At 34.1% G+C, this 17,094-nt stretch overlaps 1 protein-coding gene across 14 annotated transcripts in view; it reads left to right on the forward strand.

The window, feature by feature from the left end:
• BTBD10 (BTB domain containing 10) overlaps positions 1-17,094 on the forward strand; it is a 77,536-nt gene that overhangs the window by 47,378 nt on the left and 13,064 nt on the right. For all 14 annotated transcript variants that reach the window (XM_042233033.1, XM_042233040.1, XM_042233035.1 and 11 more), the window contains 4 exons: positions 5,206-5,402; positions 7,439-7,724; positions 10,069-10,171; positions 11,641-11,761. In XM_042233033.1, the coding sequence (XP_042088967.1) occupies positions 5,206-5,402; positions 7,439-7,724; positions 10,069-10,171; positions 11,641-11,761 (707 nt within the window). The remainder of the gene's footprint in view (positions 1-5,205; positions 5,403-7,438; positions 7,725-10,068; positions 10,172-11,640; positions 11,762-17,094) is intronic.

A 17,094-nucleotide genomic window follows, 5' to 3' on the forward strand; every position in this document is an offset into this window, starting at 1 on the left:
GGTGGTAAAGAATCTCAGCTGGTAAAGAATCTGCCTGCAGTGCAGGAGACCCCAGTGAATTTACCCCTTTATTCTTATAAACTGCCTTGGTAATATTCTTTGTATTGCGGTCTACTTGGTCTGATATTAATATACCATTCTTGTTTTCTTTTAACTAGGATTAGCATAATTTGTCTTTCCTTATCCTTTTATATTGAACCTCTTTCTACCTTTAAATTTAAAGTGTGCTTCTTGTAGATGGGGCATACTGTTTGTTGGGTCTGGTTTTTATATCCAGTGTGATAATCTCTACCATTTATGGTTTAGACCATGTACATTTAATGTGATTGTAGATATGGTTAAGTCTGTCATCTTGCTGTTTATTTTCTGTTTGTCCCATTTGTTCCTGTTTCCCTATCCTCCCCTCACCTTTTGCCCTCTTTTGGATTGTGTCTTTTTTTATGATTTCATTTTATCCCCTTTATTGGCTTAGTGACTATAATTCTTTGACTCTGTGCTTCAGTGGTTGCTTTAAAGCTTTTAATATGCATCTTTAGTTTATCACTATTTACCTTCATTATATTAAATAATTCTTGTGTCATATGAGAGCCTTATAATATTGTACTTCTGTTTCTCTCCTCCCAAACTTTGTGCTATTTCCAGTATTCTTAATTCCTTTGTGTAGGCTCAGATGGTAAAGAATCTGCTAGCAAGCCCTGGGTTGGGAAGATCCCCTGGAGGTTCAATCCTTGAGTTGGGAAGATCCCCTGGAGAAAGGCACAGCAGCCCACTCCAGTATTCTTGCCTGGAGAATCCCATGGACAGAGAAGCCTGTCTGTCCATGGGCTGCCATCCATGGCGTTGCAAAGAGTTGGACATGACTGAACAATTAACAATACCATATTTTCACCTGGAGTTATTTTTTTCTTCTGCCTAAAGGATGTTCTTTAAATTTTATTTTTCTGTGTGTGTGTCTAAAAATGCATTTCCCTTTTATTTTTGAGAGATATTTTTACAGGATATAACAATCTTAGGTTGCTAGCCGTTATCATTTTGGGTTTTATTTTTTATTAAAATGTGTTCAGGATTTGTTGTGCATGTTGCATCTGTGGGTTTGTAATTTTAATTACATTTCAAGACATTCTTCAAATGTTTTTCTTTTCCTCACCTTTATTCCTTTATGGACTCCATTTATACCTATAGTAGGGCTCTTAAAGTTGACCCATAGCTCACTTATGCTTAATTTATCCTTCTGTAATGAATAGTGTATTCATTTGGGTATTTCCTACTGCAGTCTTCAAATTCATGAATCTTCTGTAATGTATACTCTTCCATTAATTCCAGATGAATGTATTTTTCTTCTCAGATACAATTTTTGTCTCTAGAAGTCTGATTTGTATCTTTTTAATATTCTGTATTTCTACATAACTTTTTGGAGGAATATGGTTATAATGACTCTTAATGTTTTTGTTTCTAATTTTAAGATGTGTGTCTAATTTTAAGATTTTCTTATTTTAAGATATTTGGGTTGGTTTTAGTTGAGGTTTTTTCCTTCCTTTTTGCTTGCCTGGTAATTTTTAACTGGATGCCATGTATTGTGAATTTACCTTGTTTGGCTGATGGATATTTTTGTACTCCTATAAATTTTCTTGAGCTTCATTTTAGGATTTCGTTTACTTACTTGGAAATGATTTGATTCTTTCACCTCTTGCTATTGGCATTCGTTGGATGTGACTAGGACAGTACTCAGTTTAGTTTAGTACTCAATTATTTCCCACTTCATAGCCACAGATTCCCCCTCTAGTGCCCTTTTATGAGGTTTTCTAGCCTCACTGTGGGGAGAGAGGGACAGGCCCTTTTCCTGGCTCTGTGCGAGTCCTGGGCAGGGTTTTCTCTAATTCTCTGAGTCCGTTGTTTCTCCAGCTTCATTAATGAGGTTTCCTCATGTGTGTGTTAATTAGTACTGGACTCTGCAGATTGCTGAGGTTTTCTCTGTGCTGCTCTTCCCTCTCTGGTATACTCTTTCCTTAGAACTCTGCCACCTATTGTCCCCAACCTCTCAGCTCCTCATCCTTAACTCAGAGTCCATCAGCTTCTGCCTGGGTTTTGCCTCTCTTGTGTTTTACTTGAGAACTCTTCTCAAGGTAGTAATTTGGGACAGTGGTTGGCCTTTGTTGTTGTTTAGTCGCTAAGTCGTGTCCAACTCTTTGCCACCCCATAGACTGTAGCCCTCCAGACACCTCTGTCTGTGGGATTTCCCAGGCTAGAATACTGGTATGAGTTGCCATTTCCTTCTCCAGTGGATCTTCCCAACCCAGGGATTGAACCCATGTCTGCTGCATTGGCAGGCAGATTCTTTACCACTGAGCCACCAAGGAAGCCCATGGTTAGCCTTATCTGATTTGTTTTTTCATCTTCCAGGGATTACTCTCTTTTCCAAATGTCCTATGTCTTGTCATTGTTTCATATATTTTGCTTTTGGGTAGTTTCAGACAGGAAGGTAAGTTTAGTCCTTGTTTCTCTGTCTTGGCTAGAAGCAGGTGTTGGGGCTGATACACTTTTCATCTCCTTTCCTATTCTCAATTCATGTATCCCAAACTCTTAGATGCAACATGAAGCAGAGTTATCCTCTATGAACTTGCTTGTCCTCATTTTCATTTGCACTTGTTAATTATGTTTGCCCTTAGAGTGCTTTCCTGATCTAAAATTATTTAATTAAATAGAGTAGGACATAATTAGTCTCCCATGACATCTGATTTTGAAGGTCTCATTCAGAGTACATTCCATTTGAGAATGAAAAAAAGGAACAGGAATATATTATGACACCTTTTGCATTTGTTTAATGTCTAAACAGTTTAGAAATGAAGCCAGTATTTAAGCAAAATGCTTAGTGGTATTTAATCTTTCAGCTATAAAGATGTCTAGTTGAAATCCATTTTCAATTAATCAGTTGGCTTGGTCCTTACTGAACATTTATCCTTCATTTGCCTTAGTTGTAATTGTGTTTGTATCTTATCTGTTATCGATTAGATTCATATTTAGAAAATGTGTTTATTAGTACATTTAAAACTTAGAATAATTTGAGGGTTTTTTCTAGTATATAATGCTTATTCTATTATTGTGGATTCCTTTCTTTTTCCTACTTTAGGAGATGAGTCAGAAATTCCATTGTTCCTGTTGTAAGGTTTTTAACTTAAAAGTATGATCTTTGGATTTGTTCTATTTAAAGAAAAAAATTATGTTCCAATGATGTGATCCTACTCTGATCTTTTTCACTGGAAGGAAGGTGGGAATAGAGGGTTGTTTCATTCTTTTTTTTCTTTCTGTAGATTTATGAGAGACAGATGACTGATAAAAACTGGTCAATTGCCTTTATTTCCTTAGAAATCACTCAGGGTAGATACAGAGTCAGCCTTATTTATTGTGTTTTTAGTCTGTTATAGTGAGATGATAACGATCTTCATAATGAAAGAAACCACTCAAATAACAGTGTTACAGTTAATAAATCAGAGGAGATGATCCCTGAGCACTGACTCAAGATTAAATTTTTAAATAATGTAGTTTTGGTGAAGGACAATAAGGTAACATCATGGAAGAGGCTACTGGAATAAATTGAAAGGATTAGCTTACAGTGTTATGAGCATATCCTCTAAAATTCTGTGTGACTCTGAGCACAATCTTGTGATTTTGAACTTTAATGTCATCGCCTGTTAAAACTAAATAAAGTAACATTTAGTGGGTGATTCTGTTGTGTCAGGCACATTATTGGTCAGTTTACTGATTATACTTCATTTAATCTTCATATTAAACTTAGAAAGTCAGTAGGATCTACAGTTTACAGATGAGGAAACTAAGGTTCCAAAATGTTAAGTTAGCATTCAACATGTTGAGCAATTAAGTATTAAAAGACAATTTGATTTTAAGTCTTTATTACGCTGAAGCCATGAAGTTCCTTCTATTCCTGTCTTTCTCCTGTTTCTGAAAAGCACTTAACATTTAAAAATGATGAACTATGTTGTTTGCTAATAAGATGGTAAATTTTCACCTGCCTTAGGTTAGGCTCTTTCATTTTTGTTCCTATCAGTTGTCTTACTTGCAGTGTACTTTGATTATTAAAATCTTAGCTATTTGTTTGTGCCAGGTTCACCAGCGATTTACAGTAACATCTTCTTGTGAGATCTTAGAGCATTTATTGTCTGTCATTCATTTATTAATTGTATTTGAGATACATTTAATTATTTCATATTTTAAATTTGGGATAACATTTGAATTGTTTACATTGTTTAAATGGAATAATTCATGTATAGCTGCTGCACTTAAATCATAAGCATTCTAAGGAAGCTAATTCTATCCTGGCATGTAATAGCATTGTGCACATAGTACATATAACTTAATAAATAATTGTGTGAATGAATGCTGTCAACTAGAATATCTTAATCATCCTCAGTTATTCACTTCCCATGGGCAAATTTGTTCTATGTAAGATGTTTTAAAATTTTAGATTCTGTAACTTTATTTAGTCAGTGCTATTAGCTTTTTAGAAAATTGCTTTTCAACATTTCAGAAATGCTTTTCAAAGAGAGTTCAATCAAAATGAATTGATTGGAGTTAGCATGTATTCTTTTTTTTTTTTTTAATTACTTTTTGACAATGTTTCATGGCATGTAGAATCTTAGTCCCATGCTCCCTGCATTGGCCTTGGGGGGAGTCTTAACCACTGGCCTACCAGGAAAGTCCCTAGCATGTATTCTTATTTTATTTGGCAGCAAGACCAATTACTTTGTCCCATACCTCAGTGTTTAAGAGTTCCAGAAGCTGATGCTCACCCTCTCCTTTTCCCTTACAATCAGAAAAACCAGGAAAACACTTGAGTTATGTTTAAGAGATTTGAATGTTGTCTACTGCTGTTACTACTGCTGCTAACTACTACTGCTACCTCTTCTACCATGCTACTAACTCAACAGTCAGTTAACCTTTCTGGGCTTTAGTTTTCTCATCCTTAAAAAAACTGAATTGGAGTATGTGATCTTTAAAGACATAGTCTTCCAGAATTTATAAAACCTGCAAGTTTAAAATAAATTAGGTTTCAGAATTGTTAAGTATAATAGCATTTGACTGTTGCACTTCAGAATATTAGTAGTTTTATATTAATTGGGAGTTTTTTTGGAAAGCATTTGCAATTTCATGTTCTACTTCTATGGTTAATTTTCTTTTCTAATTTATCAGCACTCCCTCACGTGTTGCTAAAGGAGCTGTCGACCACACCAAAATGAGTCTGCATGGTGCTAGTGGGGGACATGAGAGATCAAGAGATAGACGAAGGTCAAGTGACAGATCACGAGATTCATCTCATGAAAGAACAGAATCTCAGCTCACTCCTTGTATTAGAAATGTTACTTCTCCAACACGGCAGCACCATATTGGTATGTAAAATCAACTAAACTTCCCAACAGGTTTCAAAAACATGCATCTGCCTTTTTTTCTTTTTTTAACTTGGCTATGCTGCATGACTTGTGGGATCTTAGTTTCCTGACCATGGGTCAAGCCTGGGCCCTGGCACTGAAAGCGCTGAGACCTAACCACTGGACTGCCAGGAAATTCCCAGTGCATTTACCTTTTTAAAGTAGTAATAACAGTGAATTATGCCTAATTCACAAGTAAAATTAACATCTTACTTCTTTTCAGTTGCTTCTGTTTTAACTTAGCTTGATTCTTGCTTTTTAAAAAAAATCTTATTAAATGAAACTTTAAAGTGAATTTTTTTTTCAGAGTTTGGGACAGTCTTAGAAGTAATTTGAACAGCCTTTACAACTGTAATATGTAGATATAAAATTTTTTCAAGTAATTTTTATCTTGTGAGATATATAGCAGTGGTTTATTTAAAATAATATGTAGTAAATTATTGATAAGAATCCTTGTTAATCATAATAAAAAAGGAAATGAAAGAGTAACCATCATGGAGTCATTTACCTTGATTTTTGGCAGTATTTTAAATTTAATTAAAAAACAGAGAAGAAAAAGGGGGGTGGAAGTAGGTTTTTTTTCCCCCTTGACAGCTCAGATCTTTATTCCTCACTACTCTTTATCATAAATGAATGCTGTTCCTCCAGGTAAATACATTGTGTGACTATAAAGCACCACTTCTTAAGTAGATGTACATAAACAATGTGAGCTTGCTGATTTTTATTTTTCCCTCAGAAGTGGCAAGTTAGATATTTTGACTTACTATTTGAGGCAGTTTCTGATTACCTCATATAAATCAAAATCATATATATTAGGTCTAATTATATGGAGATTGTCAGTATCTAAGTAGGTCTTTAAAATCAGAATAATACTAATAAGCTAAAAACCAACAAAAGTATAAATAAGAGCTGAACAGTTTGTTATATGGAAAGTTTAGTATCTGGGAAGAGAATAGGAGATATAATAAGTTATTTTATTGCTTTAGCAAATTTTACTTTTAGAGTGCTACCAACATTGTAGAAATAGGCACTACAAGGGAGGTGTCAGGGTATCTCTGGAGATACAGCAAGCCTAATTATATAACCAGTAAAGCTGTACAGAGTGTTCTAAGTAGCCTGAGTCATGAAAGAATTTGGCAAAAGCTGATGAAACTGATGAGATGGAGGTACATTTTTAGGTCACCTTTAAAGTTTGGTAATCTAATCTCTAAAGAAAACATCACAAAATCTTAGTTTTAATTTCTCTTTTGTAGACTGTTGGAACAGCTAAAGAAAATCTTCTGAATTTTAACAGTGTTTCTTTATATTAAAATTGTAGGTAATAATAATATGATCCTATAAAATTTTTAGCAGTGCTTTTTTCAAAAATGAGAGTGAGAAGAAAGCAGTATATCATCAGCTATTAAACTAATTTGGTAAAACATTAAAAGTCATTTGAAAACATAAATACTTCTTAGTGTCTGTGGTAAAAATATTTTCTTCCTTTGGTACCTTCCTTTTGTGAGATAAATTGCTTGTTTGGGGATTTCCTTATTAATGTAGTTAAGAGTCCAAAGTTTGTACTTTGTGTTTTCAGAATAGTATTAATACTTTCAATATTTAGGACAGTTAAAATTATTATTAATATTTTACTGACTTTCAATGCTTGCTTATTTGACTTAGAATATTGTACTCCTTTTGTTTCTGTATATTTTTAAGTAGAGCAGTAATATAATTCAGTTTAATTTTGATCTTAGTCTGGGTCAACATTGGTTAGGTAAACGTCTTTTTTAAAAAGTCTACACAATTGTTTTAGAAAACAATGTAATGTTTTAGGTTTTATTTCTAGAAAATAAATGAAGGTTGATGATCTGTGAAAATGTTATTTGAAATAAAAAAAGCAGAATTGCTATGATATAAAACTACTTTTTAAATCACTATTTTCATAAGATATATATGTATCTCTTGTATCTTTTAAAAGAAAATTTGCATAAATTTGTTTAACCTCTTTATTTCAGAACGTGAAAAAGATCACAGTTCCTCTCGTCCAAGCAGTCCTCGTCCTCAGAAAGTGTCTCCAGATGGATCCAGCAGCAGTGCTGGGAACAGCAGCAGAAACAGTAGTCAATCAAGTTCAGATAGTAGCTGTAAGACGTCTGGGGAAATGGTATTTGTGTATGAAAATGCAAAAGAAGGAGCTCGGAATGTAAGAACATCAGAACGAGTGACACTTATAGTGGATAACACTAGATTTGTTGTAGACCCATCCATTTTTACTGCACAGCCAAATACAATGTTGGGCAGGTTTGTATTATTGTGATTCTTTGTATTATTAATAATAAGCACTTTTCCATTGCCTTTTTCTTAAATTTAAAATTTTACAGTAATTTTCTAGTAGAATACAGTGTTGCTGTTGAGCTATGGAATTTAAATAACTTGTTCAAGTTAATCCAGCTAGAAATTGTAGAGGCAGATTTTGAGCTTGATTTGATTTTGAATAATGTTTGCTGTACCTAGAAATAGCAAATGCAGTAGTTAGATGAAGACAGGATACTTAAAGATCTGAAAATATAGGTTGTATTTGACAAGATGAATTTAACAGTGATAATGTTTCCTTCACTTGCGGCTTCCAAATTAAATCTTCAGATACAGCAGGTATCAGCATTTGGTTAGCTGAAAAGTCAGCGTAAGTTATCAGTTTGATGTATTTACTTTAAAGAAATAATGTTAACAATTAGTCAGTAGAATGAAGGAGAAATAATTGTCTGTTAATCTGTACTGGTCTGGAGTAATAAATTAATATAAAATTTGTAGTTAAGGGAACCACATTCTAGAATTGGTAGAGACAATATGGGCTGTAGTTACGGGAACTTCAGTACAGAATTGATTTTCAAAGTGTTCAAAAGTAGGATCAAACACCTTTTAATTATAAAATTAGTGCCTTTTTTCTATTCATTCTAATATAAAATGAAGGAAGCACATAAATGAAATGGAAGTTTGCATGAGGTTAAAAAGGAAAACTAGAATTTTTTGCTTGGTTGTATTTGAGTAACTATTCGGGTTACCTGTGTATGTGTGTGTGTATGATTTGTAAGTATCTCAGAATCCAGAACAAATGCCAGCATGTGACACTGTTTACATTTTGGGTAGACAAATATTTCCTTTTAACATTAGCTCTAGACTTTACATCTGTAAGGAAAAAAGTGCTTGTACTCTATAGGCTTTTACATATTATTAGAAGCATAGGAAAGACTCTTTTTTAAAAATCAAAGCATGTTTATTTATTTCTAAGACATTATAACAAACAGTAAAACTTTAAGGAAAGATTGTTCATGGGAGATTTTTAGAAGGATAACTTGACACTGATCATATTTTGTATTTTTACCTAAAACAGTTGAAAGGCAGAAGTAGGTATTTGAAATTTTTCTTCAGCTGATAGGCTACGTTTTCTTTTAAAAATAAATCCAGAAGATTTTTTTGTTTGTGATCCATATTGATCTGAAAAGTAACTTTCCTTTTCTGTAAAAAGTTCAAGTATTTGAGAAAATTGCATGACATTTGATTCCTGAAAGACTCACTTCTTTTTTTTCCAAATCAGTGAAGGCTTCTTTTCATGTCAGTTGACTAAAGCATGTCTTTGGGAATGAAAATTAATATTCATGGGAACTGTAAAAAGCAGTTGGCATTCTTTTGGAAACTTTGAAATAAGAAAGCTTTGTTCTTTATAGGTTCTGTGTTATAAGAAAAGAGGGAACTATTTAAATTGGGAAATTGTTGAATAGGAAACTTAGATCAGCTATATTGACTTTAGTAATGATGTTGTCATTGAATTTAGAGATTCAGATTCTTTTAATCACACTTTAAAAATTTGCTTGGAAGTTAGGCATTCAGCTTTTTGTTTTGAAGGACATATTTAGCAGATTGCTTTTTTTCTAAATATTTACTGTTAAAGGGCCAACAACATGACTTGAAAAAAGAAATTCATTTGCATCTTCTTTTTGTAAAAATTAATATTATGAGCTTGTTACTTATTTAGAATTTTCATTCTTTTCTTCATTCCTCTCTACCCCAGTATTTGATTGCTTATTTTTCAGTTCTAGGATGCCAGTGTAAGAGTTCTGTGCAGGATTTGTTACATTTATAGTTTTGGGAAAAGTAAAATAACCTAATCTGCCTAAACTTATTTTACTTTTTTCTAGTTTAGGTTACCATACATGCTACTTAATAGACTAACTTTGCATTGAAGATAGTAGTTTCCCCTTTCTCCCTCTCTCCCTCTTCTCTCTCTTTCATTTTTTTCTTTGTCTGGACAAAATTAGTATAAGAATCTCTCCTAGATTGATTTGTTGTTTTTTTTTCACCCCTGAAGAAAAGGGACTGGAAAGTTATTTAGGTTTTGAATCTTATTAATTGATTTTATTTTCTTATGGGGAATCTTTACTACTGTTTCCTCCCACAAAAAAAATTTTTTATAATCCTTCATTTATCACATTTGCCAGAATAAACATCTGATAAATATTGATGGGCTAATTTAATGATATAATTTAATGCTAAACTTATAATTCCTTTTTACTTTTGTACATGAAAACAATTTTCTCTTTTGAAAGGATAGCCTATTGATTTATTTCTCAATTACTTGCTACCATAGGATGTTTGGATCTGGCAGAGAACATAACTTTACACGTCCTAATGAGAAGGGAGAGTATGAAGTGGCAGAAGGAATTGGCTCGACAGTATTTCGAGCAATTCTGGTAAGTGCTGTTTCTTCTGTGTATTGATTGAGTCAGTTGACCCTTTCTCGGTAGGTACTTAGACTGAAAGCAGAATTGTATTTGGATATCACTATGGAAGTATCCAGTGTATTTTTTAATATCATTTAATTCATTTTCTTTTGGTATGTAAATATAGCATGATAAAAATAAAGGAATTTTATAACTTTTGCAAAAATAAGAGGGGATAATTCATCTCTTAGGTCTGCATAGGCAGCTCTTTCAAGGGTTTAGTGGTAACATTTCTATAGTCAGACTACTCCACTTTCCCTAATTCTATTAAGTACAAGAAGTTGATAATTTTTTGCTGTCACAATAAATGTGGCTACTGGAATTCTAATGTTTTGTTGCATATAACTAGTGGTGGACACTTAGGAACATTTGAAAGTCAGCTCTAAAATGTATTTCCTATCATTTTTGTATTAAAACTTAATTTTTTAACCTATTTTGAGAAATATTTGAATTAGTACTACAGTCACTAGTTGTAATTTTAATCAGTGATAAAGGTTTGATTTATAGCGTGTGACAGTTTATTTCACAGTTTGAAAATATGGTTTCCTTAAATAGTTTTGTGGGAAGAGGAGAGGGAGAATCCTGAGGTACAAGACAGGAAAAGTAGTTGGTCATGATCAGTACTAACAAGTACTGGAAAAGTACCAGAAGATGTCTTGATTGATTCATGTAACAACTTCAGAAATGGTGTTAACTGTGGCTCTGAACATCAAGAAGCTTGAGGCAGATCCTAATTTTTTGAGAAGTGCTTTTTCAGTTGCCCATACTTCCATTTGTCCCCTAATGGTATTGACCAGTTACTCCATGACTCAGCTATGGAGTAACTTATCTGTAGCTCTGGGCCAGCCCCTAATAGCGTTTCAAGTAGATTTTGGAAGTAATAGCTGTTATTGTTTGTACTTATGTGGGAAATACCAAAGAACAGTATTTGGAAGAAGAATAATTGTGTGTTCTGTTTCCATATATTTGAATACTTGGAAATGATTTTGAAGTTCCTTACTAAAAACCTTAAGTTTTGCTCAATTCTCTAGGTAATATTTAAGGTAATGTAAAGTATATCATTTAACTTCCTTAAAATTTCTTTAAAAAATATATGGTAGGTATGTAGACAAATAACTTGTAAGGGGGGAATACATGTGAATTAGCATGGTACAGTGAGAGAAGAGATGCATAAATAATGAGGAGACATGGGTTCTAACTTTATCTCTCTTGTTAAATAATTTAATAACTGGATGAGTCAGTGAATCCATTTGGACATATTTTTCCTGTCAGTAAAGTGAAAAAGTGGTTAGGTGAACTGAGGTCCTACCTAACTTTAAAATTCCACAATTCAGAAATCTCAAGAGTATCACAATTTTAAAAAATTGTATCAGCCCAATCTTAAACATACAATTTGTCTACCTTGTGCATTCTTTTATGCATTCTTTATTTTTTTCCAGGATTATTATAAAACAGGAATAATCCGTTGTCCTGATGGCATATCTATTCCTGAATTGAGAGAAGCTTGTGACTATCTTTGTATCTCTTTCGAATATAGTACTATTAAATGTCGAGATCTCAGTAAGTATGATGTTTTGTGTGTGAGTGGTTTGTAGAGTTACAGTGTATTGGAATGAACTACCTGAAATAGTGCTATTTACCTAGACTTCAAGTATTTGTTTAATTGAATTCTAAAACACAAATACCGTGAAGATTATTTATGAAAGTCCACAGAGATCATTGTTTGGTGCAATTTTCCAAAACTTTCTTTCAACTTAATTTTTTTGTTTGTAGAGTCTCCCATATTCATGCTTCTATTTGTTCTTCCTCTGTCATTTTTTGCCAGTCTGTATCTTCCAGCTTGGTAGCCCTGACTTTGTCCAAGTGTGTATTTGGCTTCACTCCTCAGATCACATCAACCAAGAATTTATAATTTCTTCTTGTATTTGCCATGTAATATAACATCCTAAGCAACTATGGAATATACAAATCATTCTCAAAAAGAGTATTTGTCATTAAAGATCTTAGATTGAATACCAATTACCAGCCCTCATTTATACAAAGAATTAAATAGCTTTATTCAGGAACTTCAAATTTAGTCTTAGAGCAAGTCTAAAACTTTGGAAACCCTAACTCTTTGATTGATATTTTCCTGTCATGCTACCCCCTGGCCCCCAAATGCCTATCCCCTTTACTGTTATATTATGCCTAAGAAAAAAGGTGATTATACACAGAAAATTCAAAATGTATATGAAAATTATCAAATGTTGACTTGGTTATTAAGCGGTTGGAAAAGCTCAGAAGAAGGAGATGTCACTGTGGGCTAGTAGGATTAGGGAAGAGTTCAGAGGAGACAGGTTGTAAAGAGTGAACAGGAATGATTCAGCAAGAGTAGAGTAGGAAGTTTAGGGGATTACAGACATGAGTGGTATACTTTGGAAATAACCTATATAAGAGAAGGGGATGAGAATAAATATGGGGGCCAGATTGTGAAGGTCTTAATATTACATTTTATGCTGTATAATGTGGGAAGCCATTGTAAAACTTTGCTACCTGTGGTTATAGATGTATGTTAGTCCCAAGTATATGGTTATGTTTACTTCATTACCTAAATGTAACACTAGCTTAGCAAAGTGGGGCCGTACTTTCTGAAACATTGGTGTGTTAGAGATTGGAAATGGGAAACTTGTAGGGCATCTATTATATATTTAAATATAGCTGTCCTTCATGCTTAATTATGGTCTAACTTCTTGAAAATGAGTGGTCCTTATTAAGTCTGTCAAGTACCAGTTTTTCTTTGTTTGGCCAAATATCCTTTTAAAGTCTCCATAAAGATATCAGTAGGTGAGACAAAGAAGATTAGATGGTCCACCTCTGAGTCCATTTCTATATAAATGATATTTAAAAGTTTAAAACCAAATAGTTGGAGAGCTGAAGCATACAGCTGTAAACTTGAACAAATTTGCTGTCTTTTCACATCTTAAAAAATGTTTTTTGTTGAAATCATGAGCATAATTCTAATTTATAAATTCTTGACTTCATAAAACCTTCTATAAAGGTTTTGTGTTTTTTAATTCATGGGAACATTTTAATTTAATTGCATATGACTAAATGTTGAATTTTGGTGACTGTCAGATTAAAAAGACACTAGAATTCCTTAAAGATAAATGGATTTTAGTTCTGTAATCCTTTGGACATTGTTTACCTTGTTATCACTATTAAATATCATTTACTTGTTACAAAATTAGCAATTCTCATAGACTTTATTAAAAGAACACTATATAGAATCTGAAGAGATAGAAACGGTCTTGTAAAATATGAAAGTGTACTGTAGGAGTAGACTTGAGTCCAAAAATGATTTTTATCCTGGAAATATGTGCTTTTACTGAATATTGTAATGGCACTTTACACTAAAATGTCTGTTTATCTCTTACTTAAAATTATAAAAGTACTCAGTGTATTGAATATATTGAATACAGCATCCTGGATTTCTTGGGCAAGTTACTTAAAACCTTACTTCTTAGTTGCCTTATCTTTAAAATGGGAGACTAATATTACTTACCTCACAGGGTTGTTTTGAAGATTAAATGGATAGTGCTTGACACATAAGAGCTTTCCAGGTGGTTCAGTGGTAAAAAAAAAAATTTGCCTGCCATTGCAGGAGAAGGAGGAGATGTGGGTTCAATCCCTGGGTCAGGAAGATCTCCTGGAGGAGGAAATGGAACCCACTCTAGTATTCTTGCCTGGAAAATCCTAGGGACAGAGGAGCCTGGTGGGCTATAGCCCATGGGATTGCAGAGTCGGACATGACTTAGCGACTAAGTGTGCATTCACTCTTGACCCATAGTGTTAAATAAGGGTTTGCTTTAAAAAAAAAGAGCAAAATTAGGAAATAAGGTAAAGTAAAATAAAAATAATAAAGGATCATATCACACATTCTGTTTTGTATTTCCACATGAAAATATATTGTGAATAACTATATTAGAAGATATCCTTTAGTAACAACTTATTCAATGGTTTACATAGTTATTGCTCATTTCTACATTTTTATTGAATGCTCATTTTATACCAAATACTAGGTATGTAAAAGGCAACAAAAAAAGACAAGATCCCGTCTCTTGTGATGCTTGCAATGTAGTGGAAAAAGCAGATAAGTAAATTATATTGTGTTAGAGGAAGAATGGGGTACTAGATGAGCATGTATGAGCTGTATTTAACTCAGGGCTTGAGGAAGCTTTCTGGAGGAGAGGGAATAGGAAGTGTGTTTCAGGCAGAAGGAATGCTATGTTTGGAGGCAACTAGGCTTTGATTTCTTCATTGTCCTCATTAGCTTCCCAGGCAAGCACTGTAATCCAGAAGAGGTTTTGAGAACCAGGGCTGAACTCAGGAATGAAGGCCTGGGGCTAAGAGAAATGAAAATACAATGTCCCAGGTGAAATTGGTATTTGTTCAGTCTCTAAGTTGTGTCCTACTCATTGTGACCCCGGGGAGTGCAACACGCCAGGCTTCCCTGTCCTCCACTGGATTTTGCTTAAATTCTTGTCTGTTTCGTTGGTGATGCCATCCAACTATCTCATTCTCTTAAACCCCCTTCTCCTACTGCCCTCAGTCCTTCTTAGCCTCAGGGAATTTTCCAGTGAGTTGTCTCATCACATCAGGTGGCCAAAGTATTGGAGCTTCAGCATAAGTCCTTCCAGTGACTATTCAGGGTTGATTTCCTTTAGGATTGACTGGTTTGATCTCCTTGCTGTCCAAGGGACTCTCAAGAGTCTTCGCCAAATTAAAGATTTTAAAATTTAAAAAATAAAAAAATTAAAAATTAAAAAAAAGGGGGGTTCATGTTTGGGAACGCATGTAAGAATTAAAGATTTTAAAATTAAAAAAATAATAAAATTAAAAATTTAAAAAAAAAAAAAAAAAAGAGTCTTCGCCAGCACCACAATTCCAAAGCATCGATTCTCAGTGCTTAGCCTTCTTTATGATCAACTGTCACATCCAAACACAGCTACTGGAAAACCTTAGCTTTGACTATTCGGACATTTGTTGGCACAGTGATGTCTCTGCTTTTAATACCCTGTCTAGGTTTGTCATAGCTTTCCTTCCAAGGAGCAAGCATCTTTTAATTTCATGGCTGCAGTCACCATCCACAGTGATTTTTGGTGCCCAAGAAAATATAATCTGTCACTGTTTCTACTTTTTCCCCACATATTTGCCATAAAGTGATGGGACTGGATGCCATGAGCTTAGCTTTTTGAAAGTAGTGTGGAAAATGAAATTTAACCTTTGCAAAAGGACAAGTTCAGACGGCCTAGGAAGAAAGGCACCACCCTTGTGGTGGACAGTGGGATTACAAATGAACATCAAAAACTGAAGTTACATTTAATTTAGTTTAAGAAAGGATATTAAGAGGCAGAGACTACTTTTGGAGTCACAGAAATAGAGACACTGAAACAACAGACACTTGTATGTTTTCTCTTTGTCTTTCTCTGTCTTGCCCTTATTTTCAGTGTATAGCATTAAATCAGTTGAATTTGAGGATGGGGACTATACCTTTTTTTAAATTTTTAAATTATTATTATTATTATTATTATTATTTTGGGGGGACTATACCTTTTCACTCTGTCTGTACTGTCAGGCACATAGTAAGGACTCAATAAACATTTGTTGAATGAATAAACTCTTTTATCCCCTCATGCATTTATAAGACACTTTTCCCCTTATTGTCTTCTCTAGTATCATTAGTCTTTCCCTCTTTATAGAGTAATCCTCAGGCTTAACATACTCCAGTCTGACCTGTGTCTGTTGTAGGCATTCAGAAATACATTTGAAAATTTTTGAGCTTTACATTGATTCTTTGAAGTTATTTTTTGGTAAGAATTAGCAGAACTCTATTAGCCTTTGCCCTACTTCATTTTGCGCTCAAAGGCCAAACTTGCCTGTTACTCCAGATATCTGTTGACTTCCTACTTTTGCATTCCAGTCCTCTAAGATGAAAAGGACATCTTGTTTTGGTGTTAGTTCTAGAAGGTCTTATAGGTCTTCATAGACCTGTTCAACTTCAGCTTCTTTGGCATTAGTGGCTGGGGCATAGACTTGGCTTACTGTGATATTGAATCATTTGCCTTGGAAACAAACTGAGATCATTCTGTTATTTTTGAGACTGCACCCAAATTCTGCATTTCATACTCTTTTGTACTGTATCTTGCTCTTTGGAAGAAAAACCATGACAAACCTAGACAGCATATTAAAAAGCAGAGATATTACTTTGCCAACAGAGGTCCGTATAGTCAAAGTTATAGTCAAAGCTATGGTTTTTCCAGTAGTCAAGTACAGATGTGAGAGCTGGGCCGTAAAGAAGGCTGAGTGCTGAAGAACTGTTGCTTTTGAACTGTGGTGTTGGAGAAGACTCTTGAGAGTCCCTTGGGCTGCAAGGAGATCAATCAATCCTAAAGGAAATCAACCCAAAATATTCATTGGAAGGATTGATGCTGAAGTTGAAGCTTCAATACTTTGCCCACCTGATGGGACGAGCCAACTCATTGGAAAATACACTAATGCTGGGAAAGATTGAAGGCAGGAGGAGTAGGGGGCAACAGAGGATGAGATGGTTGGATGGCATCACTGGCTCAGTAGACATGAATTTGAGAAGCTCAGGAAGATGGTGAAGGACCGGGAGGCCTGGCATGCTGCAGTCCATGGGGTTGCAAAGAGTCAGACACTACTGGGTGACTGGACAGTGACAAGAAGAATTAACACATTTATTATACTGCCTCCTATTCCAACTACTATGTCTTTCCATTTATTCAGTTTTCTTTTGTGTCTTCTGCAGTGGTCTAAGTTTATTCTTTGATAATTTGTATTTTTGTTACTGTTATGTGTAGAATATGTTCAGATTTTCTAGCTGCTAGCATAAA

Source organism: Ovis aries, chromosome 15 (genome assembly GCF_016772045.2).
Source record: "Ovis aries strain OAR_USU_Benz2616 breed Rambouillet chromosome 15, ARS-UI_Ramb_v3.0, whole genome shotgun sequence".
NCBI classification, from domain to species: domain Eukaryota; kingdom Metazoa; phylum Chordata; class Mammalia; order Artiodactyla; family Bovidae; genus Ovis; species Ovis aries.